A 25897-nucleotide genomic window follows, 5' to 3' on the forward strand; every position below is an offset into this window, starting at 1 on the left:
TGCATGGTGTAAATCCAGTATAGCCTAGTAAAGTCACTTTTGCCGTTCAACAGAGCAAGATACATAGAAAAATTGAGCCGTATTGTCTGTACAGTATCTGTGACTTTACAAACAACCCAACGGAATGGCCAGTGTCGTTTCTGGGCATTCGATATTCGCAAACCGTCTCTAAAGTTACATACGACATTGGTTTATACTTTTCTAACTTCAATAGCATTTGAGGAAAATTACTTACAGTAACACAACCAACTGTGAAGTGGTCATGTAGTTCTCGGTTATAATACACACCTTTTAGATTTTTGATATTTGTATTTACTAAAAACTAAATAAAACAACGGACATTTGTGTTTGTCATCCTGTCATTAATTATTGTCATTATTGTTTTTTTTTTCGCTTTAGATGTGGTATATTTAAAGGACAGTCCATACATTTTATACTTATGTACAGTACACAAAAAATACTTTACCTCAGAACAGCTCTCCCAAGCGATGTCCGCTCAGTCAAAAGGGAGTGCGGCTGTGCGATGGACCGCAGCTTATATAACCTCTGGTAAAATTACAGTAAGTTACGAGTGAACTGCTGCCAGTTAGTTACTGTGATTTCTACAGGAAGTTTTTTTACAATGAATTTACCGTTTATTTTAATAACTATCAAAAATCTAAAAGGTGTGCATTATAGCTGACACCTACATGAACACTTTACAGTTGGTTTTATGACTGTGAGTCATTCTCCTCAAATGCTATTGAGCTTTAAATTATGGCATATTTTGTGCTTGAGCCCATATTCGTAAAGAAAAAAATAGCAATATTTACATATGATTTAAAGTATTTTTTGTGTACTGTACATAAGTATAAAATGTATGGACTGTCCTTTAAATATACCACATCTAAAGCGAAAAAAAAAACAATAATGACAATAATTAATGACAGGATGACAAACACAAATGTCCGTTGTTTTATTTAGTTTTTAGTAAATACAAATATCAAAAATCTAAAAGGTGTGCATTATAACCGAGAACTACATGACCACTTCACAGTTGGTTGTGTTACTGTAAGTATTTTTCCTCAAATGCTATTGAAGTTAGAAAAGTGTATACCAATGTCGTATGTAACTTTAGAGACGGTCCCTAGATTTGCAAATATCGAATGCCCGGAATTGACACCTCTGCCCATTCCGTTGGTTCGTTTGTAAAGTCACAGATACTGTACAGACAATACGGCTCAATTTTTCTATGTATCTTGCTCTGCTGAACGGCAAAAGTGACTTTACTAGGCTATACTGGATTTACACCATGCATCTCCTGTCAGCGGGAAAGCCCCACCTACGGGGCATGTTGTCACATTTCACTTCCATTTTTTGAGGGTAAATAAAGAAAAGCGTATACACTGTAATTATGAAACAAAGCGACATATTTGTACTAGACAAGTGTGAAATTACTGTGGATAAAAAAAAATTATACTCTGAACCCCATGTGGATTTACACAATTTGAAAAAGTCAAAAAGTGTTACTTTGTGCCCCGCTCTCCCCTAGTTATGCAGCTTTGACAGACTGTGAAACTTTTATAGGCTCACTGACTGATCTATTAAATGGTCTTATCATGTAACAATTGAATTGCATTTGCTTTTGTTTGTTTTATCTCCACCAAACATTTATTCTTTGAAAGAAGGCTACTAAAAGTATAATTCATTGAACCATTTAAGGGATAGTTCACCCCAAAAAATGAAAATTCTGTTATTAATTACTCACCCTCATGTTGTTCCCCACGAGAATACTTTTTGTGCGCAAAGAAAACAAAAATATAAATTTTTATTCAACAATTTTTCTCCCCATGTTACCGTCTTCCACCATTTTGGAGAGTATCACGACGCATGCGTGCGCTTTCCCCTGAGCGTAATCAATGTAATCAGCATTATTTTTTTTAATCTGTTATTTTGGTTTTCTTTGCACACAAAAAGTATTCTAGTAGCTTTGCAAAATTGAAGTTGAGTCACTGATGTCACATTTTACCGATGTCCTTGCTAAGTTTCTGGGTCTGGGAACATTTCAGTTACATTGCTGTCTATGGAGGATCACAAAGCTCTCATATTTAATCAAAAATATCTTAATTCGTAGCATCATAATTATTATTATTTTAAATTCTTTTGTTGTGATTCCAGCGTGTTACAGTAACTTCCTTTATAAATGTCTGCGTAAACTATGGACAAGTGTAAGCTAATATATCAAAGTATATGATATTGCACAAAATATCACATAAGCGGAAGTATCTATCTCTAGGTCTTTCTTTCCATATTTCCAAATTGAGTTGAGTGATTCATTGTAATTCCCCAACAGTAGAAAAATCTGCAAGCCTGCTGACAAGATAAAGCTCACAAAGCTTGTTCACCCTGCTGAAGGGTTATGTGAACTGGATCTCCTCCTCCATTTCATCCATCCTTTATTGATTCGCAGAGCTGGATGAGAGATGTGGAGGGTGGAACATCAGAGAAGAATGTAAACACGCCACTCTCGTCTGCCCTTGATCTTCCATTTCCCTTCCCTGACACGTGGATGGGCCCGATGGTTCAACACTGTAATGTGAGACAAAACTATCAGCCAATCGAAGCCGTCAAGGCCCAAGGAATTTTTCCCCCTGCCAGTATTGTTCATAATGCACCTTTTGACATTTGGACAACAGAAAGTCAGGTAAAGTTATACAAAGTACAAGAGAATGCAGAATAGGGATTACATAAATGGAAAACTTCTTATAAAAAGGCTAATACTGTAGGCCTTTTCCCTGAATGGTCATGCTCTTATTAGGCTGTCAAGTCTTTTTTGGTAATATTTACTACTATTGGCCTACATAATGACTAAAACAATAAAACATCTGGACGGATGCCAGAATTAAGGAAAAGGTGAGCAGACCATTAGAGAGTTAATGCCTTAGAGCTCTGGATGAATGGGGTGACGAGAAGAGCTTGTGAGATATGAACTGTGATTTAAGATTTTTATTTTTTCTTCCATATTCATGCTGTCGGAGATATACAGCTGAGGGGGTGTAAAGTGATGAGAGACGCACCTGTTTACCTCGGCACGGATGGCAGGGTCAGGCTGGCAGCCAACGGGCTGTCACCTCCTAAGGCTATCAACCAGTCATTACAACATTTTGTAATGTACAGACATTTTAACACGCCACAGACAGAATCTCATTGAAATGTCTAGGTTCATAACCCCTTGACCATTTTGTAACATTTGATTGTGACTTGTAAAATAGGTTTTTCCATAATCAGAGATGCTGGAGTTAGTCTTAGCAGTAGCACAGCTCACAATACGTTTCATAAACATACTAATTAATACATAATATAACATTTTTATTGAAACGGTGGTATGACATATTAAGAGTAAAAATATTGGACATATTACTGACATATTACTTTTATTTCTAGTGTAAAGCTTCCCACCTCTTTAGTGTGAATGTACATCACTGCGATTCAAGGCAAGACATTTTGTTTTCTTAACATTAACGATCTGCAACAGAGCATATCAAACTTTCAGCTTTCCCTGTCACAGCCTATGTCAAATAGATGCTTCAGATACTGTGGTATGGATGAAGGATGTTTCAACGGCCCATATTGAAATGGTATTATCAAGCGTCTGTCACATGTCACTACATTTAGAAGCACAGAAGAGATTGTGATTTCCACTGGACCTGTTCAGGAAAATATTTGAAGCATCCAAAGCTTAGAAAAATCAACATTTAGACAGTACATTCAGAATAGAAATAATTCAATTCAAGTTTATTTGTATAGTGCTTTTCACGATACAAATCGTTGCAAAGCAACTTTACAGAAAATTAAGTTTCTTCAATATATTTAGTAGTAGCTTATCAGTGGTGACTGTCAGTTAATGTACATATGGCATAAATGTACGGAAAAATCAATTAAAGACGTAATCAACAGACAATGAACATTATTAACAGCAATTATTATATGATGCAATCAAACTTATAGCAAAATTTGGTAGTTCTGTTTGTTGTTTCAGGGTTGGCATCATCTGAGGTCCTCTGAGGGGTTGGCATCATCTATGTAATAATCTCTACAATTGTGCAGTGGAAATATGAGAGATATGATATAAAGTACATAAACAATATACTTTGAACATCACTGTAATAATATTGACTGAGGGCACAGAAAAACAAATGTACAGTAGAAGTATATGTCAATATGAGCAATAAAAGGCGAAGTGAATATTTGGTTGGTTGAAAAACAAGTAAATATGCGCTGATAGTTTATCCGTCGTCACTGTCTGAAATTACAACACAAGACTAAAGTAGTGCTCTCCTTTGGCACAACCTCAACACGCTTTGAAGTATCAAAGGCGTGCTGAATGACTCACCTGCTGAACAGTGAGGCAACATGTGTCATTTAGGCTTTTTTTCTTTTTCCAGAACTGTGCTTATCTATCCAATCATTTGGATATGGAGTGTGAGAGAACATTAAACAAAACAAACAAATGGAAAGAACTGTCTGTGAATTAAGTCAAAAGTCACAATAGCATTTGAAACGAGCTAAAATGATGATGGTCATAATCAAAAATGGTCATAATTGAAATAACATTGGCTAGAAGGTTAAGATTCTCGAGGCACTTTTCATTTAGCAACAAACAGTGATTTACATATACTATAGTATGGAATAACAAAACTATTATATTCTAATTAAAAATACATAAAGTACATATATGTAAGTACTTTAATGGTAGACCATGTAGATAAGTTTATCAAACCTCAAACCACGGTTGTGTGAAATGAACAGATCTTTGTAGAATTGCTGCCTGCACTCAGATTGACTCTGCCAAGCAAACTGTTTTGCATAGAGAGATAATGTTCGGAAGCCACAAATAAAACCTAACCAAACTCAAACTCGGGGCACAGCACAGGGAGTTGGAAGGGTGTTGCCCTACGGTAGATGTGGAAAGTCCCCAATTATGTGATAATTCTAGTGAGCGGTTTGGGACATATTTATATTCCTTGCTCAGAGAACTTTTGCATTTATGACATTTTACCACAAACACATTCCATCAACCCAAGGCAAACGTCAGCCTCAATCATTCAGTCATTCATTCACTCAATCACATGAAATAAGCCATGATTAATGTGGGACTTGTAAGGAAGTCTTTGGGCTCTGAACTTCTGCTTTAAATGAGATGAGTTAATTACCCTCTCTGGTTGTTTGTGTATGTGTGACAGGGGGTTCAACATTAATGATAATGATAATAAATCCACACACAGTGAAAACACTCATTTTCTATGCAGATTTACTCTTTATGCTTTTAACAGTTAGAGGGTTAAAGTAAGCCATCAAACCACCTGAGGCTATCCAGATGACTGTCAGCTCTTTATAAGCTTCCTTTTTCCATTCCAATGTTATTCTCAATATGCCGAACAGGTGAGGTATCACAGAAAGCTAACCTCAGTGTACTGTATGGTGGGCATTAGCGCAGCTCTTCCCACACATCCACCCACCAAGAGCACAAGGCCTCCTGCTTTAGGAGCTATAATTTTAATCGCTGGCCCCATGTATGAAATCAGCAGGTGACGGAGAGGAGAACGAGACAAGCTCGTCTCTGGAGGTACAGGAGACTCTCAGGCACAACAGGGTCGGCACAGCTCCGTGTGTTAATCTCTCCTGGGCTACAATTTATGGCCATTATGGCAGTCTATTTTCAGCCCCTGTGATGGATTCTGCAAAATTATTGGCCATTATGGGGACGAGATGGCTTTGCAAATGTGTTGCAGATTGCTGGGCACCACGGCGACATTCAAGTGAAACACACTTGGCACACAGAGCAAGTCCTTACAGACTATGAGAGCGAGTGCAAAGCATCCAGACTTATTATTATATGTCGTATAAGTGGATGAGGTGTGTTGATGGGCAGGAAGTACCATGTGACCAAAGAGACAAATAGTAAAAGCATCACTTGCAACGTTATTGATCCATAAGCCATCAAAATTATGTCACTATAGTTTGTGGGCAACATGAATGCAGAGATGTTCCCCCAGTGGAGTTCGGGTCCAGAATTTAACCTCTGCAGCCTGAGCTCAGCCAGGCTAACTGACAATGAACATTTCCAACAAGCCATACACAGAGCCAGCCAAGACCTGTAGTACTGTGGGAGGACCCTTCAGACAGGTTAATCAAACCGCCTGATCGATTACTCTCAGCCGCCAGGAGATTTATGGGAAATCTTTTGTGAGGTCCAAAGCATGAGGTAATGTAGCACTTAGCAAATGAAATAAAAAGATGCAAAAGCACACAGTGATTTGTATTTAATTTTCAGTGGACATGTTCAAACTATTTCGCCTTCCGTCTTAGACAAAGACTGTTTTCTTTCTTTCTTTTTTCACAGGTTTACTTAGTCAGCAATGACACAAAAATAGCACAATAGCAATAACCTTTTGATTAGCCCCCATCTCAACTGGTTGATGATGTATGTTGTATTATATAAGAGTGGCATTATATCAAGGTTCTATTAGAAGGAAGCACAGAAAATCATTTGGACAATGGCTGGTCATCTCCACCATTGGAATAATTCATATAATTTCCACCACTGAAATTATTATAGGGGTCCTATTATGCTCTTTTACAAAGTCTTGATTTTGTTTTGGGGGTGTACTAGAACATGCTCTCATGCTTGGTGGTTCGAAAAACACATTATTTTTCACATAATTTACATTATTAAAGGGGTCATATGATGCTTTTTTAAAGATCATTATTTTGTGTATTTGGTGTAACGGAATATGTTGACATGCTTTAATGTTCAAAAAACACATTATTTTTCAAATACTGTACATTATTGTAGGTCCTCTATGCCCCGCCTCTCTCAAACGCTTCGTTTTCTACAAAGTCCCTCCTTCCGACAAGCGTAGTCTGCTCTGATTGGCCAGCTGACCCAGTGCATTGTGATTGGCCGAACACCGCAAGCACTCGTCGGAAATGTAACGCCCCTTACCATAATCGCGAGCTTCATCTTTCAAAATAAATGTAAAGATGCTCCATTATTCTCTCCCTCTCCATATGAGTACTGACTTCAATGTAAGCTGGAGCTTAATCTTAATCATATCTTTATTAGAAATCCTGTAAGTTCAAACTGTCAGCTATAGGCCAAGTAAAAATCCACTTCTTAAAAATGAATTCATTTATTCATTCATCTGTTCATTTATTCATTCTAGCCACTAAGTCATACAATCAGGGACTTTGAACATGGCTTTTGTGCTGTGTGTCCATTCTGAAAGCCATCAGGCTAATAGCCTAACATCACCTGACTTGATTGGAAGCTGCACATTCTGTTGTTCAAAGAGAACCTATGCTAAATTATCAACAATTTCTACATTGATGTTTCAAATTATTCAGTAATACATTTTCCACTATTCATTGCAAAATCTCCTTAATGATCTTTTCCCACTTTCACGTGAAAATGTTGTTGTTCAGAATATGCCTGCCCCTTCTCTTTGAGCAGAGATAAATCGATGGATTACTTCTCCCTTTTAAGCTGTCTGTGCCTTGCAAAGTTTGCACAGAAGTTCAGCAAAGGTTTCCTATTCAACACATCACACCAACAGACCCCACAGCCCTCGTTTCTTAGGTCATCGACACATTGCACGGCAAGGTGAGTCCTCTCTTTTTTCAGAACAGGTAAAAAGGTTCACGGAGAATAAAGTTAAATAGAAAGCTCTTTAAACTGGTATTTATAGAGACGAAGAAAACAAACAGTCCCTGTTGAAAATTAAAGCATGTACTAAGATCCATTTCGATGACAGTTGGAAGAAAGCAGCTTTTATGGAGAGACTTGACTGTACTTCTTTTTGAAAACTCTGATTATTTACTTAAAAACACAAATGATGGGCCTCAAGTCATGGGGATTGAGGAAGACAGGTTTTGATTGAACACTCAGAGGATAAATTCCTAACAAATAAATTGCTCCACACCTTTGTCTGGGGCATTAAAGGCCATAGGCTGTGCTTTTCTTACGCTAATCTCAAGAATGCAAGGGTCTACAGAAAAAAGGCATGATGGTTTTTCCCTGTCACACTGAGAAAGAAGTCCAATGTTCTTTTTGAAGGCACCCACTTTTATTGATATGATGGGTGATCCACTGAAGGGTGCTAAACATAGCCAGTTGTTCTCACCTTGTGTCTGCACCAGAACATATGCCATTTATCAGACATTCAGAATTATAAAATAAGACATCATTACATTTTGATTTCTGGTGAAATGTCTTGTATGTGTGTTTTTCTCTGAAGTTGTTTTTTAACATCTCAGAATGACCTCTTTGAGACACCTGAGCTCATGGTTCAGGTATGAGCAAAGAAGCGTTGAGGAATTCAGCATTTGACGAAAGCTCGATGATGAGATCCTCCTGCTTATTGTAGGTGGTACACGCGTTTTAACCACTAATTAACCTTATTCTTTTAAAGTTAATGTAACCATGTTTGTATCTCTGAAAAACCCTTTTAAAGTTAAGAAATGCACAGGCCTAATAAAAATGTGAGTTATTTTTTGGAATAAAAGATAAGGACAGAAGAATTGTAATATAACTTATCCAATATTCTTAAAAATAAAGGTTCTTTTAAGGCATGGATCCATGAAGAGCCTTTAACATCCATGAAACTTTTCCATTCCACAAAAGGTTCTTTGGATTATTAAAATTCATGCTAAGAAAAAACGGTTCTTTTAAAAACTGTTCTGAAAGGTTCTTTGGGGTACCAAACATGGTTGTTTAATGGCATTTCTGTAAAAACCTCCTTTTGGAACCTTTATTTTTAAGAGTGAAAACATTGCATTTTAAACATTGTAGGCCTATACATTGCACATGATTTTCCCTCCCAGACCAGTTAAAGGGATAGTTCACCCAAAAATGAAAATGTTATGTTTATCTGCTTACCCCCAGGGCAATTTTCATTTTTGGGTGAACTATCCCTTTAAGTGCAAAGTGCAAACTCTACCAGCAGCTGATTTAAAAATTAAGGTTTTCCCAGTGAGGGAATTGAGGAGTGAATGTTGAAATGGCACAATTTTTAAATTTTTTTTTTTTTTTTGGACAAGATAAGCAAAAAGGACAGTGTTTAATGTTCTGTTTTCACCATTTGTTCACCATTGTGGTGACAAATTTAGCTATTGCTTAGACTGAGGAAGATTGTTTTTGGTGCTGTTGTAATTATATAATGGTTTTAACAAAATCTATAAACTTGACATGATTGTTTCTTAATTTATTTAGCCAAATAATTATTTATGAGTGCATATTAAAAATGAACATAATTGTTTTCAGACCTCGTAATAAATGTTTTAAAAACGTATTTTTGAATTGAAATGTACATTTTTAAAAGTATTTCCACTATTCAATTCATCACTCGTAATCAGATCTATTGACAATCGGGAAAACTAGTTGAGTTCGTGGGAACTTCACACTGAGTTGAATGGAGCTTCGTTGCATAGCGACCAAGCAAACACTGTTTTTGTGGACAGCAATGCCGCGGGTGAGGTGCTTTTCTTTTCTTTACTCTTTTTGAGGATCATCTCTGCGTTGTTATGCTAGTTTGAGAGGGTGAATTGTAAGCATATCAAAATGCGTCCCTGCTTATTTTGCGCCTCATAATTTAAGATAACTTTTGTCTCTGCGCTCTTGCTAGCTGTTATGGTTACTGTTCTGATTCCGAGACAGTCAGGTGTAAAGTTAGGTTGCCACGGTAAACAATTGACCGCCATATCAACGACACATTCGCAAATTCTCGTAAGCATAGATATCTATGCTCGTAAACTATTTGTAGGCTAATCTCTGTGTTCATATCTCTGTGAGGCACAGGTCTAAGATAAATTGACGCTGTAAAATACACTGCATAATAGTTACTTAAAATGTTACAATCGTGACAGTTTTATGAGGCTGGTGACTAAAAATCTTTTCTGCTTTACGAATTCAGTAACGCTCATTTAATCCTATAATCATTATCATCATCATCATAAGAATATAATCTACCATTGTTATGGTGCTTATAAATCACTGGCATATGACGCAACGTTCAATTTAACAACATGCAATCTTCTCATAAAAAAGGAACTTGCTGTAAGACACACAGCTCCCAGACTCTCCATATCAATATGACAGACTTCAGCGCAGCTCTTGAACACACAGTTTCAAGTTTAAAGATTTGTTTGAACTGGACTGAAAATATTGGATTAAAATGTGGTAATGCTTCATAGCCATTCGTCTATAATTAAACCCAAGACAAAAAACCAGCTAGGTCTGTAATACATTAGCATTGCCATCATCTCAGTGGACAATGATGGACTGATGAAAGGACCCCACAAAAGACTGCCATCTTTGCTCATGAGCGCTCAGTTTCAAGAATGTTTGTCATGACTGAGTACTCATCAAATGCAGGACACAAAGAATTAGTATCGGTCCATTTCACACTTTTAAGAACCCATGAGAAATATGTAGTCACTGATAAAAAAACAAAAAACAGAATCCACTTTAATATAATTACATTTCAGTGAATTATGAAGTAGATTCATTGACAAAGAGGCTATTTAGTCAGATTACACAGTTACATTGGGATTGCCATCAATATGGAAACATGCTTCTTGCCCTCATGCAGCAGTAGACCGGTAGTCTAAACTGGTTTACAGTGTATTAACTGAGTTTGACAGCTCCATGTTCCTTAGGGATTCGGCTGTAAAGCAGAGCGCGGGAGGCTGACTCTAGCAGCTGTAGCACTACAGGACCATATCACACGAAGCGTTCTTGTTCGAAACATTCCCCGTAACCTCCCCGTATCAGACGCTTCCTGTGGGGCTGCACATGTTAGTAGGAAGCACAGAAATCACAACTCAAGGCAGAGCGTCATATGTCCTGAGCAGACACAAGGACAAGAGGAGAGAGAGTATGTGCTGGATCGTGGCCCTCCACCTCTGACTCTTGGTAGGCTGCGATTATTGTGTTTCATGCTTAGATTTTGCTGAAAGCCCACATTGGCTAATGTTCAGTTGTTGCTGCTGATGCAGCCCAGAGGATGGGTCTGGTGGCAGCTCCTTCAAGAAGACTAACAGCAGAGGAGTGGGCAGAGGTCAAAACCAGGTCCATCCAGGAGGGAGACTCAACCCAGCCCTGTGTGATATGCAGGGAGGAGTTTCGTCTGCAACCACAGGTAACTTCGTTCAGAGGCATCGTGCCCACTTATGTGCCCTCTCATTTTTGAGCCACATGAATTTGGAACGCATTTAAATACATTTGACAGTTAAGTGCAGTGATTATTGTTGGTACAAAATTAACATTGTCCCAAAGTTGTTAACTTTTGGAGCCAAAAGAGACCATTTAGCCTATGTGATTCATGGGGCAATCCCAAAATTTTAGAGTTTTGAGAGTTTTAGCATTTGATGATTATATATATATATATATATATATATATATATACAGTGGGTACGGAAAGTATTCACACCCCCTTAAATTTTTCACTCTTTGTTATATTGCAACACAAATTAAGATATTTTTGATGAAATCCGAGAGCTTTCTCAGCCTGTATAGACCCTGCAGTATTTTTTACGAGAAGTACTCTCTAAGCTACGAGAATACATTTTATGTGCAAAGAAAACAAAAGGCACATCCTGGTTCTATGTCAGAATGGCGGCTCCTCCCATCAGCAGCATCATGTGCAAGCGTCATAGAACTCTTGTGAACTCTTTGAATAAAGTTGTTATTTTTGTTTTCTTTGTGCACAGAAAGTATTCTCGTAGCTTAATAACATTACGGTTGAGCCACTGATGTCACATGGACTATTTTAGCGATTTCCTTAAAGGGGTCATATGATGCTTTTTTAAAGATCATTATTTTGTGTATTTGGTGTAACAGAATATGTTGACATGCTCAAATAAAGTGCTTTTGCTTTTGCACTGAAATACACAGCGTCTCCCTGACATGGCTGCATCAACACTACTGCTGTTCCTGAAACCACGCTTTCTTTCTCTGCGTGCGCATTTGGGCGGCATTATGCAAATATTTCCACATAGTGACGTAGACATGTGGGGGCGTTTTAGAATGAGCCGTTTTGGGTAGGTGTGGTTGACTCTTAACTTTTATAAAGAATATCTCTTTGGATTTGAGACTTTAGTCTTTGCAACTTTACAGATCTTCTTTATGCACCAAGAGCTTGTAACACTTCAAAGAGAAAGGAAAACTTGAAATCGCATCATATGACCCCTTTAACTTACTACTGTATATGTCCTCTTCTTTCTTTTTATCTTCATGAGTTCCTGCAGTGCCCTCCAATGTTCTTTCGGTCAACAGATGCCCTTGTTTTTTCCCAGATGTACACAAACACACTTTTTAGTGTCCTGTAACTCTACAAATTTACCATAATGTCTTGTAACTCAACTGTATCATGAATGATGGAGGTCAGTATGGAAGGTCAACCAGCCATTTTTACAGCTTCCCAATTCCCTTTTAAGACGCCAGTCTCCTCAGGAATGCTGGGAAAAAGACCAGCTGTTCAGAACAACAGGCAAACTGTGCCTTAGTCACATGATGTAAATATTAGTGTAATAGATGTAATGGTTTCACATTATTTTACTAAGATGTGGCAAAAAAGACGTAAGGCACTGTGGTTAAACAGCAATGTTAATTGATATAATTCTATTAATATATATTATATATTATAATTTGTTAAATATTTTATCTATGTATTAGTTTGAGGTATGATTCTCAAAATAACTATTATTGGCATAAACAAAATTTTTTTGTAGATATGAAAATTAATAAAGTGCATGCAAGTAGATTATGCATTAACAAAAGAATATTGAAAGTCTGAAATACTATTAACTACATAATACAAATTGATTTGAGAAATATTAATATAATATAAATATATAAAACAAAGTTTGGAACTATTGTATTTGTTAACAAGTTAGCTAGATGCTTCACCTGCTCCTGTGTTTGTTGATTTGGTGTGAGAAATTTGCTCTTGAATACAGTCTAATGGAGACTGAATGCATGTAGATTATCAGACAAGCTGTGGGCAGTAGACAGTTTTATAGGCAGTAGACAGACAGTATACATGTACTCTCAGCTGCTGTTTCTGGTGACTAATCAAGAATATCACATCTTTTTGTACATAAACACACTGGCCACCTTGATCGATTCATTACCATGCTATATTTTAATATGTAATATGCAGGAACTCACGTATGCTACATTTGGCATTTGGTCAACTAAATGTTTTTATATAATAGCTAATTATGTTTTTTGTGGTCTTTGGTTAGGTTCTACTCTCCTGTTCTCATGTATTTCACAAAGTAAGTCATTACAGATTCTTCCAACATCATTAATTGGCATGGAGACTTTGATAACACCTTATGAAAATCACTCAGAGTTTGTGAATTAGTCCCTTTGTGCCACTAATTTCAGGTGTGTCTGAAGTCTTTTGAGAAGTTCTCAGGCAGGAAGAGCTGCCCGATGTGCAGGACGGAGCAGTATGAGACCAGGGTGATTTACGATGGTGCTCGTCTCTATCGGGAAAAGTGTGCTGTCAGGTAAAGATGTGAAGTTCATGCGGCTGGACAATCTACATCCATCTAAATTGCTCCCATTCCCAACCGTGTCATTGTTTTCTTGTGTTTGGTTTTTATTTTTCAAATCTCAGAATACAGGCTTTCTGGCGTGGCTACCTTGTTCGCAAATGGTACAGCAACATAAAGAAGTATGTGCCACCGAAAGACCAACAATTAAGACGAGTATTCTTTGAAAAAAAGGTAACATTAATTGAGACATTATGACAGTTTTAGTCTGTTAATTGACATTTCGGGCTCTCAATCGGTCTCTCAATACAATAGCATTTTTAGTTAATTAATTAGATTATTGTATTATTGATATAATATGCCAGAAAATATGGTTTGTCTGGTCATTTTGGAGTTTTTTATTTATTATTCTGCAAAATGAAGAGAGTAAAGCCCCAACTGAAAAATAATTAATTTTGTACAAGATTTGTGAGTTTAGAATTGAAGGCTTAAAGAGTTTGTTTTAAAAAGTCATTTTCCATAGTAGTTTTCATGCACTCTTTGACCCTTCAGAGTGCAGGATACTGATAGCAGGTGAAAGTGGTTAGAAGCTGTTGGGCAGGGACCTCACTGACACAGACGTCTGGCCCTGCAGCCCCCTCATTATCCCACACAGAAGTCCCCATGCATTAGCCCAGGGAAAGCAAAGGTTGCCATCTAGTGAGGCATCAACTGTCAAGTCTTGGTTACGGTTCTGGAACTGACAGCACTATTCCAGACTCCAAGCTATATTCTCAAACTGCTTTGGAAAGCTTATTTAAAAGCATACAGATGTATGCATTGACCCCTGTGACAGTATCGTATACTGTTGAGCGTTGCCAAATCTATTTTTTATTTTCATTTGTCTGCTACTAGGGAGTATGGTTCAATTGCGTTTGCTAAACAACTAATAGCCAAGTGCTCTCTTTCAAGGCAAGTTAGTTTATAGTGGCAGGAATGAAAAGGGGAAATTATCTACATTTACATCAAGTGTGTTAATTTAGCAAATACCTTATCCAGAGATCACTAAATATTTTAATGGAAAGATAAAAACATTAAAAAAAATTACTTAAGCTTTTAATTAGCAAATTTATTTTTTTAAGCATTCTATATATTATTGGTGTATTGTTGTTTTATCTTCTTTTATTATCAATTTAAAGTAGGTTTCATTTTTAATTGTATGTTATTATTATGGTATTTACTTGTTTTCATGTGAAGCACTTTGAGCTGCATTGTATGAAAGGGGTTATATAAATTAAGTTTAATATTGTTGTCAACTTACAGTGCTTTCAAGTAGGGCTGGGTTTTGACACAAATTTCACGATTCGATTTAATTCTCATTCACAAGCTTGCGATTCGATTCGATTACCAATTCGATTCAATATCGATTATTTTGGATATATATCAGGTACAGTACATGCCAAATTTTCTCAAGGAAAAAAAAATCTCTCAACTAATGCTGTAAAATATACCAACAGTCAGTTGGTACTATAATATTACATACTATAATATTGCAGGTTAAAATTAATGAAGTTTTTACAATAATAAAGTTACAGTTACATAATAATATTTCTACTTCAATTTGTTTTTTTTTAATATAAACATTTAAATGGTGGCTGTCATAAAAACTTGATGGATTTATTCAAACATAAATTAAACATTGAAGAACAGTAAAAAATATAATGAATGTTATATGGTGCATATATTTAGCAACATGCCCCTCTCTACAGTTTATTTTTCTATCTGATTAATAAGTTTATGGTCACCTAATATGTTTTTCTGAGGTAAATGTGACATAACGTGACATTGTTTACAAGACGTTATATTGACGTCTTTGCGCAGCTGAAACACTAATTGAGCGATTACATGAGACAGGATACGGATTGTAAAGTTGTACTTTCTTTTAACTTACCTTCAGATGCAGTGGTGGCTCGTGGGTTTTAAAATAGAGGAAGCACACTAATTGTTTTGGTCTGGGATCCCTGCCGATTATTATTATTATTATTATTATTATTTGCTTAACCACTTTATGGTATTACAAAACAAAAAATACACATTCTGAGACGTGAACTGAAATGAATTGTGAATTTTATTAACATTAAATCGTCCTCCTCCCATTTTCAACTCAAAATTATGGGGAAGCTGTGCCTCCCCTGCCTCCCCCGATGAGCCGCCACTGTTCAGATGTTTAGTCATGTTTATTTTGTGCTGAAACTAGCATTAATGTGGAGGAGATGATCAGTTCACATGCGCCTCGCACTGCTGCGTCTGTTGAACTGAGGCGCTACAGCGATCTGTCACTCCACATTAAACAGCGCCAAAACGGCATTTATTGTTTAAATACTGCAATACAATGGACAGAATTTGAAATCTGAGACTTTGTTTCATATTAAAAGTACCAACGCACAATGCTTATTGCGATATATTGGATGGGAAGTGCCCTTCAATGTTCCGTCCATTAACTGAAAACAGGCTAGACTAATCGATTCTTGGGATTTAAGAATCGATATCGTTCTGTAAAAATGAGAATCGATTAATATCGAGATATCTATATTTTTTACCCAGCTCTACTTTCAAGGTATATGTTTGATCATTTTTTCCCCTTGTGATTTAGATCCATAATCTTGGTATTGCTAGTTCCATGATATTACATGGAATATTTGGAATGTAACTTGTCAATGAGTGTGAATTTCTGTTTTTTTTGCATGTTTCTCTGGACCTTTGGCACACCAGGAAGCAGTTAACCAGCTAAACAAAATGGAACAAAGAGAGAAAGAATGCAGTATGCTTATCGCTTTTGCTCTTAGATAGCTTTTCAATCAACTAGTCGCTCGTTTTTTTCCTCAGGTACCTCACTAAGTCAACATATTAGAAAGTTAAATTGGTGACATTAAGATTGATTGTACCTACCCTCTCTTTTCCCTGAATGCGAGGAGGCAGAGTTCACACTGCCAAGTGTTGTTTGTCCTTCTTTAGGAAGGTCTACGTTTGAACTCTGTGGAACGCTTAACGTCTGTTTAATTACTGATCAAATACAGCTATAAAGAAACCACTGATTTCATTCGCTGCAATAGTCGCCACAGGATGTGTGTGCGTACCTGTGCATGCTTAATCTTGCAGGTCAATTTCTGGGATCGTCCAGAAAGTTTCTTTCATACATCCATTCATACTGCTATTGATCTGGCTGTTAACAGCGTTTCATTGTCAGTGCAAGACTCCAAATTGATCTATGTTATGACGGAACATCAGTTTGCCTTGTCATGTCTGACCGAAACCCATTTTCATGTCATTAATTTCCTTAATCAGTTTCAGGAGATGAACGACAGCTTGGTGCAGTCATGCAGCACAGACGTGGAAGCCTTCCTGAGCGATATCGATCGCTCCGTGGCCTCGAGCCACGACATCCTGCGCCGCTTCAACAAGTACACGAGTGTTTCTGAAATGGAGGAGAAGGACTGGCTGGAAGCTCAAGAGAAGGTTTGCGATAATGCTGCTGCTCCTTCACCTACACATGCAGACGGAGACTGAAATCCCAGTGTACTTTTATAAAAGAGCAGCTCATCAATGCCTCTAATCCCTCTCTGCAGTCGCTCCTCGGTCCTGCCCTTCGCCCGACGTGCCGCCACCTGTCCCGGAGTGCTCGAGCCGCACTGGCGGCACAGATGTTCCGATTCAACAGTATCAAACCCTCCAAGAGATGATTGTTTACCTTGCTAATGAATGAGTGGAAATAATCCACCGTGTTTACTAAAAAACACAAGCTGCGCGGATAATGCATGCCTAGCCTTTCATTACATGCGAGCTGAAGACAAGATTTGGCATTTCAGTGGGCCTCATTGTTATTGTGTTGAGGCAGCCAATGGCAGTGATCCACTAAAAAAGGAAACGCTCATTTTTTATCTTCTGGATGAGAGGTCGGGCAGATAACCTGAGACTCTCAAACCTAGAGTTAGCAGAGTTCAAGTCAGAACCAACCCGTTCCCACCCAGACAAACAGAACGAACAATTATGAAATGTTCTCGTGCGAAGCGATTGGCCTTTGCTGAATAAAGGAAGCTTGACAGTCAGTTAATGATTATGGCTGCACACCTACTTTCTGTTAGACTCAACTGAACTACAACTGTGATACGAGCTGCACACAGCGGTCATAAATCTGCTAATCATTTTTCCCTGATAATGGAGCAGGAAAACACTCTCACGGAACACGAGGTGTGCGTCTGTTCACGGGCATGTTTTGTTTTTTCATTTCACAGGAGCATTTCAGAGGCCGGGAAAGCAAATGCTTGTTAATAAAAGCAACATAAGGGAATAATAGAAGGCTTAAGCATGATGATTAAATACAAATTAACATTACCAATCATTAGGTTAAAAAATAACTAAAAAATACAGCTAACTAACACAATAAAAACATGATAACAATATATAAAAAAAATAATAATTATCTGTTTTTGCAAATAAACTCTTCATATTTTAAAATATGATCTATTTCTGTGATGGCAAAGCCGAATTTTCAACAGCTATTACTCTAGGCTAGTCTTTTTCTTAAGAAATTATTCTAATAAATTATGTTTTTGCAAATAAACTCTTCATATTTTAAAATATTATCTATTTCTGTGATGGCAAAGCCGAATTTTCAACAGCTATTACTCTAGGCTAGTCTTTTTCTTAAGAAATTATTCTAATACGCTGATTGGTTCTGATTTTTTTTTTCTGAAGAATAAAAAATTAAATTCATTTATTCAGCAAGGATACATTGATCAAAAGTGACAGTAAAGACATCCATAATGTTACAAATGCTGTTCTCTTCAACTTTCTATTTATCAAAGAATCCTGAAAAAAATATTAAGCAAAAATGGTTTCCAACATCGATGATAATAATAAGAACCATTATTAATAATTGAGTATTAACTGATAATAATTGAGCAGCAAAACAGTTAACCAGAGGAAATCTAGCATGAATTAGCACCAGTAATTAGCACCAATAGCACAGTCAGTTACGTTCAATCTCGATCATCAGAATTAATGGTGATATTCATTTTGAATATTCAGCGAGGAGTGAAAAATGTAAATGGTCGTCTAATCAACAGATGCAGAGCAGCAATTTGATTGAGTGCCACTACTGATTGCTGGTGTCAGTGTGGTGTCTTGGCAGCATTAATCATTGTGCATTCTGAATGGTTATAGTCTCTTAAAAGTCAAGAATGGTCCCCGCCAGCACATTTTACGGATAGTGCATGATTGATGCTTGATTGTAACAGGCCATGGGTAAAATTTTCAAATGGATACTGTATGATATATATTGTGTAGTTGACATTTTAGCACCTCATTGAAAGCAACTGGATGGGCATATATGCATTTTAAGCATTGTGTAATTCTCACTAGCATTATTACTGTTTGTCCATACTCACTTATGTGTTTACTGCTGCCAGTTCCTAGTACTGAAATGACTTCTTTCAATTACACAATCACACATGATTCTTTTTCTTGCTTCCACCAGGCTGTCCAGCGTGGTGTTCAGGACTGCCCCATTTGCCTGAACCGCTTGGGCTCACACAATGGCTCATCGAAGGAAGACAGGAATGTCCTGTTATTGTCCTGTTCCCATCTCTTCCATGAACCCTGTCTGCAAGCCTTTGAGCTTTTCTGCCACGAGGTGAAACCCACATGCCCTCTCTGCCGGTCACACTATGCTAAAATGCTTGTTTCAAATTAGAGATCAGTATATTTATTAGTTTGTCTTGATGTTCTAGTTTATATAATGAGCCAAATTCAACTTCTCCCACATCGCCATTCTACATCATCAAACAGTACGATAAAAACTGTCAAAAGTCACAAACTTTATTGTAAACTGAAGTGAAATACCAAGTAAACTTAAAGACAATCTGAACATTTTGCTTCACAAACCTATGCAATTCAACTCTACAAATACGAGAGAAAACATTCTGAAAATACATTCACACACGTAAAAGAAGCAACAGGCAAAAATGGAAACAGAGTTAAGCTTTCCCTTGGGATCTGAAGATGAGAATTCAAATGAGACCGACAGACATTTAGCCTATGATGAACAAACAAGCTGTTTTGATGTGTAGACAGGACACTTTCTAGTGAAACGCTGTCAACAGTTCAACAGACTAATAAACTGAAATACCACAGCATCTTTGATGTACTACATTTTTTGTAACTCTTGTACCAATGTTGTACAGACAAGCACATTATAGAATATGGAATGAATCGGCTTCTTGCTCTTTCAGTTATTTCTAGTATCACTGTAGTATGCCACTATTTTGAGAAACCCAACACAATAACTGACACACCAGTCCTTGTCCTGCATAAAGCAACAGCAACATTCCTCAAACACCAATTAAATTAAAGCCAAAGAGTAGAATTTAGTGTTATATACTGTAGTTAATAAAGAATTTATTATATAGTTAATAATAATATAAGATGCTCTGGCATTACAAAATTTGTGCAGACAAAAGTGACCTTAAAGTTTAATACACATACGCACAAAAAAACATTATAAAGCTTACTTCAATGACACAATTATTGACATTATACACTTATTCCCCAGATATTTTCTTACAAAATGTTCTTTGTGCAAATCAACAGGAAGAAAATATATTTTACATGTAACTTTTTTAAATCCATGACAATAAAAACCACAAAACAATGCAGCAAACTGAACCACAGAACCCACTGAGGTGTCAGTTTTTAAATGACCTTTTCACAGGCTTTAAATTCAGTGTCCCTCATGTGAATCCTAGACCTCTGCAGACACAAAATTCAATCCGTTTCTTAAAATGATTCCTGCCCAAACTTTAATATTCAATATCAGTGCCCTGATAGTTTCTTTTGACTTTGGCCAGTTCGAGTTAAAAGATACACCCTGTCGTTTTGGTATGCCATGTTATTGACAATCACAAGAGGGATTCACAGTGAATTAGTCAATAAAAAGGTACACAAACTCACTCATTTTCACGTCTCACACATGCATAACTTGTCTCCTCAATACTGGACAACAGGAGACAAAAACGAAAAAGCCTAGAAAGCCTGTTTAAGGCATCAGAGGTGATTAAAATTTTTTTTGTTTGTTTTTGTTCAATAAACAAATGCTGAATGACTAATTGTCTGGCCTTTTCCACAAATAGCATAGTATGAATGAGGCTCAAAGGCCGTTTCATATCTACATTCTACAAAAATAAAATGAAGAAATATACTGTATATACATGTAAATACATCATTTACATTATTATGAGGCTTGCTATAGTTAAAGAGACGAAAACTGAAGACTGCACACAGGATGTCTGTTCAGCTTTACATAACACTTTAAGAGAAATGTCAGGAATGGTTCTTTTAGCCTATTGGTTTTGTCATCAGAATGGGAATGTTTGGAAACTATACTGAAAATATTGTACATTAACTGTGTAATCGGTAACATTTAGACAAAAAAAAAAAGCTTCTATGACACAGTATTTCATAGCTACAAAGGAGACCCTTCAATGAGTCGTGCTGCGCTCTACATGCGTAATGACATCTGACTCCGCTCGGACTTCACATTCATTTCACTGCACAATAAGCTTTAATAGATCTGATGTGGCTCTGCAGTCCTGTTTTCACAGCCTTTATATACAAGATCCTACATAATGTACGAGTTTAGCCTCTGATCTGTGTAGGCCAGTATTTTGTTAGACTGAACAGACTGAGCTGGCTTAAAATCCAGCATGAGAGTGCGTGGAAAAACACACAAATATCTTCATGAATAATCTGCCATTTGCAAAAAGCAAAGCAGCTGCAGAGGTACAGACTAGATGTTTGAAGGCTGTTTTGCTAGTGATGTTGAAATAAGGCAAATATATAGATCCTTACAAGCTCTGCAGCAATAACCAAGTTCAAAGGATGTATGTTATTGGTTATATGCTCTCAGTTTGCATAGTACATGTAGCATAGTATAGTATCAAATGTTGTGAAGGAGGTAGCAGCAGATTTAAGTACAGGAACAGGAAGCATATCCCAAGATTGTGACTCACCTTCTCCCATATATTTGGTGCATTTTACTACCAGCAGCATTTCTCTGCTGTCTTTTCAATTTTGTCACCTCCCTTATTCAAGACTACAATACACTACACTCCATTAAACGTGTTAAATCATTGAGGTGATTTTGCCAAGAGTGACTGGCAGATCGCAGCATTCCAAAACACAATCTGCCACAACCAGTTCAAGTAAACACAATAACATATGAAGCTGGTTGTTGGTAGTGACTCGAACCCATAATGTCCACATCGGAACCTTGCCTACCAATGAAAACAACAAGAACAGTTGCAGTGCAAGAAGAAGTTTGGCAGGTAGGCTCCTCCACTCTTTGTGATATTTCAATACTACCCAGTATATGCCAATATTGTGAGTAAGGCACATGTTTTGGGGAGTTTCCTTGTCAATTCCCATTACTTAATTCTGTCACATCCAACAAACCTGAATTGTCACAGTAAAGCGTGAGGAAACTAAAATCATAACGCTTCCTCATTTATAATTGATCAACATATAAATAATAATTGATCTTCATTTTAACAAAGTGAATGTAAACATATGCAATGGCAGACAGAATAACAAGTTTTCAGATTACAAAACTTACTTTACACATCAAAATGCAAGCAATAAATTTGACAGCTGTAGACCAATGCTGACAATTAGTATTTGTCATTGTGACTGGCCATCATGTTTTGCTTGTAGATTTTTTTTTAACTGATTTTGTAATGTGCTCCATTTGCATAAGAACTAGTTAATTTGGCATTAAAGCATCTATAACTTAAATTGAGATGATCAATGTTCAGTTAGACTCACTGCAACGATTTCTTTGCCAGTGTTAAATTTGACAACTCTGCAATTCTTCAGAGAATGTAGTTTCTAATATTAGTACTAATATCATGTGTAATAAAGGTGCCTCTCTTGTCATTATCAAAAATGTTTATATGTCATTTGTGTGCTGTTTTTTATGGGAACTAAACCGGTTTCTTTTAACAAGGTCCATTTAACTTTACAAAATACTGATCTACAAGGGCACAAAATGTCATCAAACAATAATTAAGGAGGAAAATTATAAGCCCTAATTGAGACTAGTGCATGCTTCATTACACGTGAAATTATCAGCTTGGCAAACAGCTTAATATTTCCCCTAATCAAACTAGAGAAAAATTATAGATAATAATAATAATAATCCCTCATTGAAGGGTGCAGTCAGGAGGCCTTTTAGGTGTGCAGGTCAGCAAGAAAATAACATTTTCTCACTCAAGAGAATTGAAATGAATGCATTTACAAGCTGAACAACAAACACTGCTAATCCGAATTAAATATTTGTGAATCTCAGCCTGGTTAGAGCTGGAAGCATTCTGAAGTGAGGTTCAGTGGTATGTACACTACTCTATTGTAGGTCTAAACACTTCCACTTTTTTGGTTTTGTTTTTTTGATGCTCTGTGACTAAATACCACTGTACTCTTAAAATGAAAAACCCAACTGCATACACATGAGTTTGTGAGAGAATGGCTCGATTTTGTTCTCACAGAGTTTTCTGATGCCCGTTGACAGCATGTTTCCCTGACTCTGCATCTGTCGTACTGTTGGACAGATTTAATTTATCCAGACCTGAAACCAAAGAGATAAGTATTTGAAACATTTGGACTCTTTGACTCTTATAGACAAATAATATAGCATTTCAAAACTAAAACTACAGTATGCATTTTATGCACTGCTTGTGGACTGCCCTGAATATACAGACACAAAGACATGAGCATAAAAGAAAAAAAAAGAGAAAAAGAACAGAACGAAATAGTAGACCAGAAAGAAATTTGGAGATTAAACCACGATATAAGAAGTGCTAATAGAATGGAGTCATGCAGAATACATACCGAGGGCTTTGAGGAGTTCCTCTCGCACAGCAGATGTGAATTTTCGGACCAGACACAATGTGGTTACCACAGCAAACAGAAGATTGTACGAAAGTACGATGTAAAAATTTCCAAGCCAATTAAATCGTCCAAAATCACCCAGGAGATCAAACCTTATTCCTGCAGAAAGTAAGACAGAAAAATGGTCAATTCTCAGATTCCCTATTTTTTTTTTAACCCACAATAGGTGGGAGTTTCTTAAAAAAAAATCTCAAGCATAAATAGAAACAAAGAGTGAAGAAAGGGGGAGATGGTTTGTTGGAAAGAAAGGACTGAAAGAGCAGGTGAGGGCTCATGATGAAGACACGATAAAAATAATAAAAAGAAGGCCATTCTGAAAGACACTTCAAGGACTACAGCTCCATCTAAATCAGATTACACAACATAATAAGGTATCTTTTCCCACATCCTAGATAAGTCTGACATTTACCATCTGCTGTCATATTTCAGTTAGAATGAAGGTTGTTTATTGTCGTCAGATAATACATTCTTTCTGAAACAAAACGGACAAGTTGCACTGTGCTATTTTTATATGACTAAATGATCCATGGCCACAGGGTACATGTGGACATTTAAAAGAAATGTGTACAGCATAAAAATCTGAAATTTGAGTATTGTGTTTCCAAGTTGCCAAACAAGTGATTGCCTGAATTAATCATACTGAATACAGCATGTGCAATCTGACATGAATTAACACGGGTCATCACTTCATCACTTAACACAGACAGATACAAACAAGATAAAATAAGGCAAAAAATACAAGTGAGTTCATCATTAAAATAACAAAATATTTAAAAGAGATTCATTTTACAAAGCGATTTAAACTTCTGAAAAAGGATTCCATTTTTCATAGAAGTACTTTCATGTTCAATTTTCTGATTTCAAATCAAACACTCCAAAGATCGGAAACATTTGTTTGAGGACAGATAAAGGATTAACAACCACTGACTTCAAATTAAGCACTTTTAATCACAGTCAAATCAGAGTTCAACTAGCTTCATATTTCAAAAAGGAACAATCTACCTCCTTTTCCCCCTTTGCATCATGGCTTTTCCTATTGGGCATGTTTCTTTTTTCCTCCTCTCCTGCTTTTGGGAGCTCCTTTAAATAACATTATAATTCAACCTTTTTCTAGACTATCTCTAAATAAAACATTGGGTACAACAGGCTGACTCCTGAGGATAACTTAAAACAACTTCAATGTTTCCATTCAAAATCTCAAGCACCATCCAGTTTGTTGAAAGTGGTAAAAAAGGGTCAGGTTTTCATCCTTGGGCAAACATATTCATCCTAAGTTAGATGTGCTTAGTTTTCAGACTGACGAGCCAGGTTAAAAAAAAAAAAAAACTGTTTGTCTTTCCAGCATCTACTAATTATCGCAATTAAAGACCAACAGTGTACACTGGCAAACCTAAATCCTCAAATGTATTCATTAGTTACACCAATTAATTAATTTATTTTTTACTTCAGGATTTTTCTTCCCTAGGATTTCCACCTTGATAAATCCCTTGTAGTTTTTTCCCGCCAGTCCTAAAAGAAGAAAAAACTGCAGAAGGATAAACTAAACAATTTAGTTTATTTAATTAAAGGAGCTTTTCTAGACTTTATGACCAGTTGATGAGGGCAATGACCAGTTTCTGTACTCTGTAACGTTTAAAAAGAAATTGTAAAGAGAATCACATTTAAACTGAGCAAAATTCTAATGTCAAAAGGTTTCCCTTCTGCATGCCTGATTCTTTGGCTGTGGTCAAATTTACACCACTATTCTAAGTAAATTAATTGCATAGAATCTAATAACATCTGTAGTCCTTCAGATACAACAAGGTCTATAACAGCTAGTCACTGACAGCCATGTTGAATTAAAACAATGGCATAAAACTTTAGGTGAATGGCACTCTCTCACTGATGAACAAATCTCTTATTTAGCTAATTCTTTATCAGGTGACCCCTTGTAATGGCTTAGTGAAATAAAGAAACCTACTTCTCAGAAAGGAAAAAAAAATCAAGAGTTTAATATAGTTAAAAAAGAGAGTGTTAGGGTGAGAGTTGTTAACTGTCTGTGTAAGTCAGTGCTGTCACACAAGTCAGTTTGCCTTTCCCACATTTTCAACAGGCTCCTGCAGTCTGTTATGTGCACGCACACACACATTTCACTATATTAGTGAGGACATCTTATATACCTCCATTGTTTTATATAAGGTTAATGATATGTCCTAACTCGACCCCTAACCCTAAACATCACCCCCACAAAAACATGATTCAGCTGTTCATGATTTTAACTAGTGATGTCTGGCTCACTAGTCAGTGTTCAACATGTTTTACTATGTTAGTGAGGACATGTTTCAATAGAGCGGATATTTTGGACCTCACAGATACAGCCAAACCTGTAAATATTTGTACA

The 25897-nt window shown here is 36.7% G+C and overlaps 1 protein-coding gene across 2 annotated transcripts; it reads left to right on the plus strand.

Moving 5' to 3' along the window:
• The first annotated feature begins 9423 nt into the window (after positions 1-9423).
• Positions 9424-19292, plus strand: rnf32 (ring finger protein 32). 2 transcript variants are annotated; one of them, XM_016481147.1, is made up of 8 exons: positions 9424-9509; positions 10696-10951; positions 11035-11177; positions 13285-13317; positions 13430-13554; positions 13665-13773; positions 16864-17034; positions 19055-19292. In XM_016481147.1, the coding sequence occupies exons 1-8, from the start codon at positions 9450-9452 to the stop codon at positions 19268-19270; spliced, it is 1113 nt and encodes a 370-aa protein (XP_016336633.1). In that variant the 5' UTR covers positions 9424-9449; the 3' UTR covers positions 19271-19292. The 2 variants fall into 2 exon arrangements, with proteins under 2 accessions (XP_016336633.1, XP_016336641.1); XM_016481155.1 differs by lacking the exon at positions 16864-17034.
• The last annotated feature ends 6605 nt before the right edge of the window (positions 19293-25897 follow it).

The sequence above is a fragment of the Sinocyclocheilus anshuiensis genome, unplaced genomic scaffold (assembly GCF_001515605.1).
Source record: "Sinocyclocheilus anshuiensis isolate Anshui unplaced genomic scaffold, SAMN03320099.WGS_v1.1 scaffold613, whole genome shotgun sequence".
NCBI lineage: Eukaryota > Metazoa > Chordata > Actinopteri > Cypriniformes > Cyprinidae > Sinocyclocheilus > Sinocyclocheilus anshuiensis.

What these genes read in the sequence shown, in the direction of transcription:
- rnf32 (XM_016481147.1), top strand. Translation starts at nt 9,450, where the DNA reads ATGGAGCTTCGTTGCATAGCGACCAAGCAAACACTGTTTTTGTGGACA. An exon ending in GTTCTCATGTATTTCACAAA is followed by an intron (nt 13,318 to 13,429) that starts GTAAGTCATTAC and finishes CACTAATTTCAG; the next exon opens with GTGTGTCTGAAGTCTTTTGA. An exon ending in CGGGAAAAGTGTGCTGTCAG is followed by an intron (nt 13,555 to 13,664) that starts GTAAAGATGTGA and finishes TTCAAATCTCAG; the next exon opens with AATACAGGCTTTCTGGCGTG.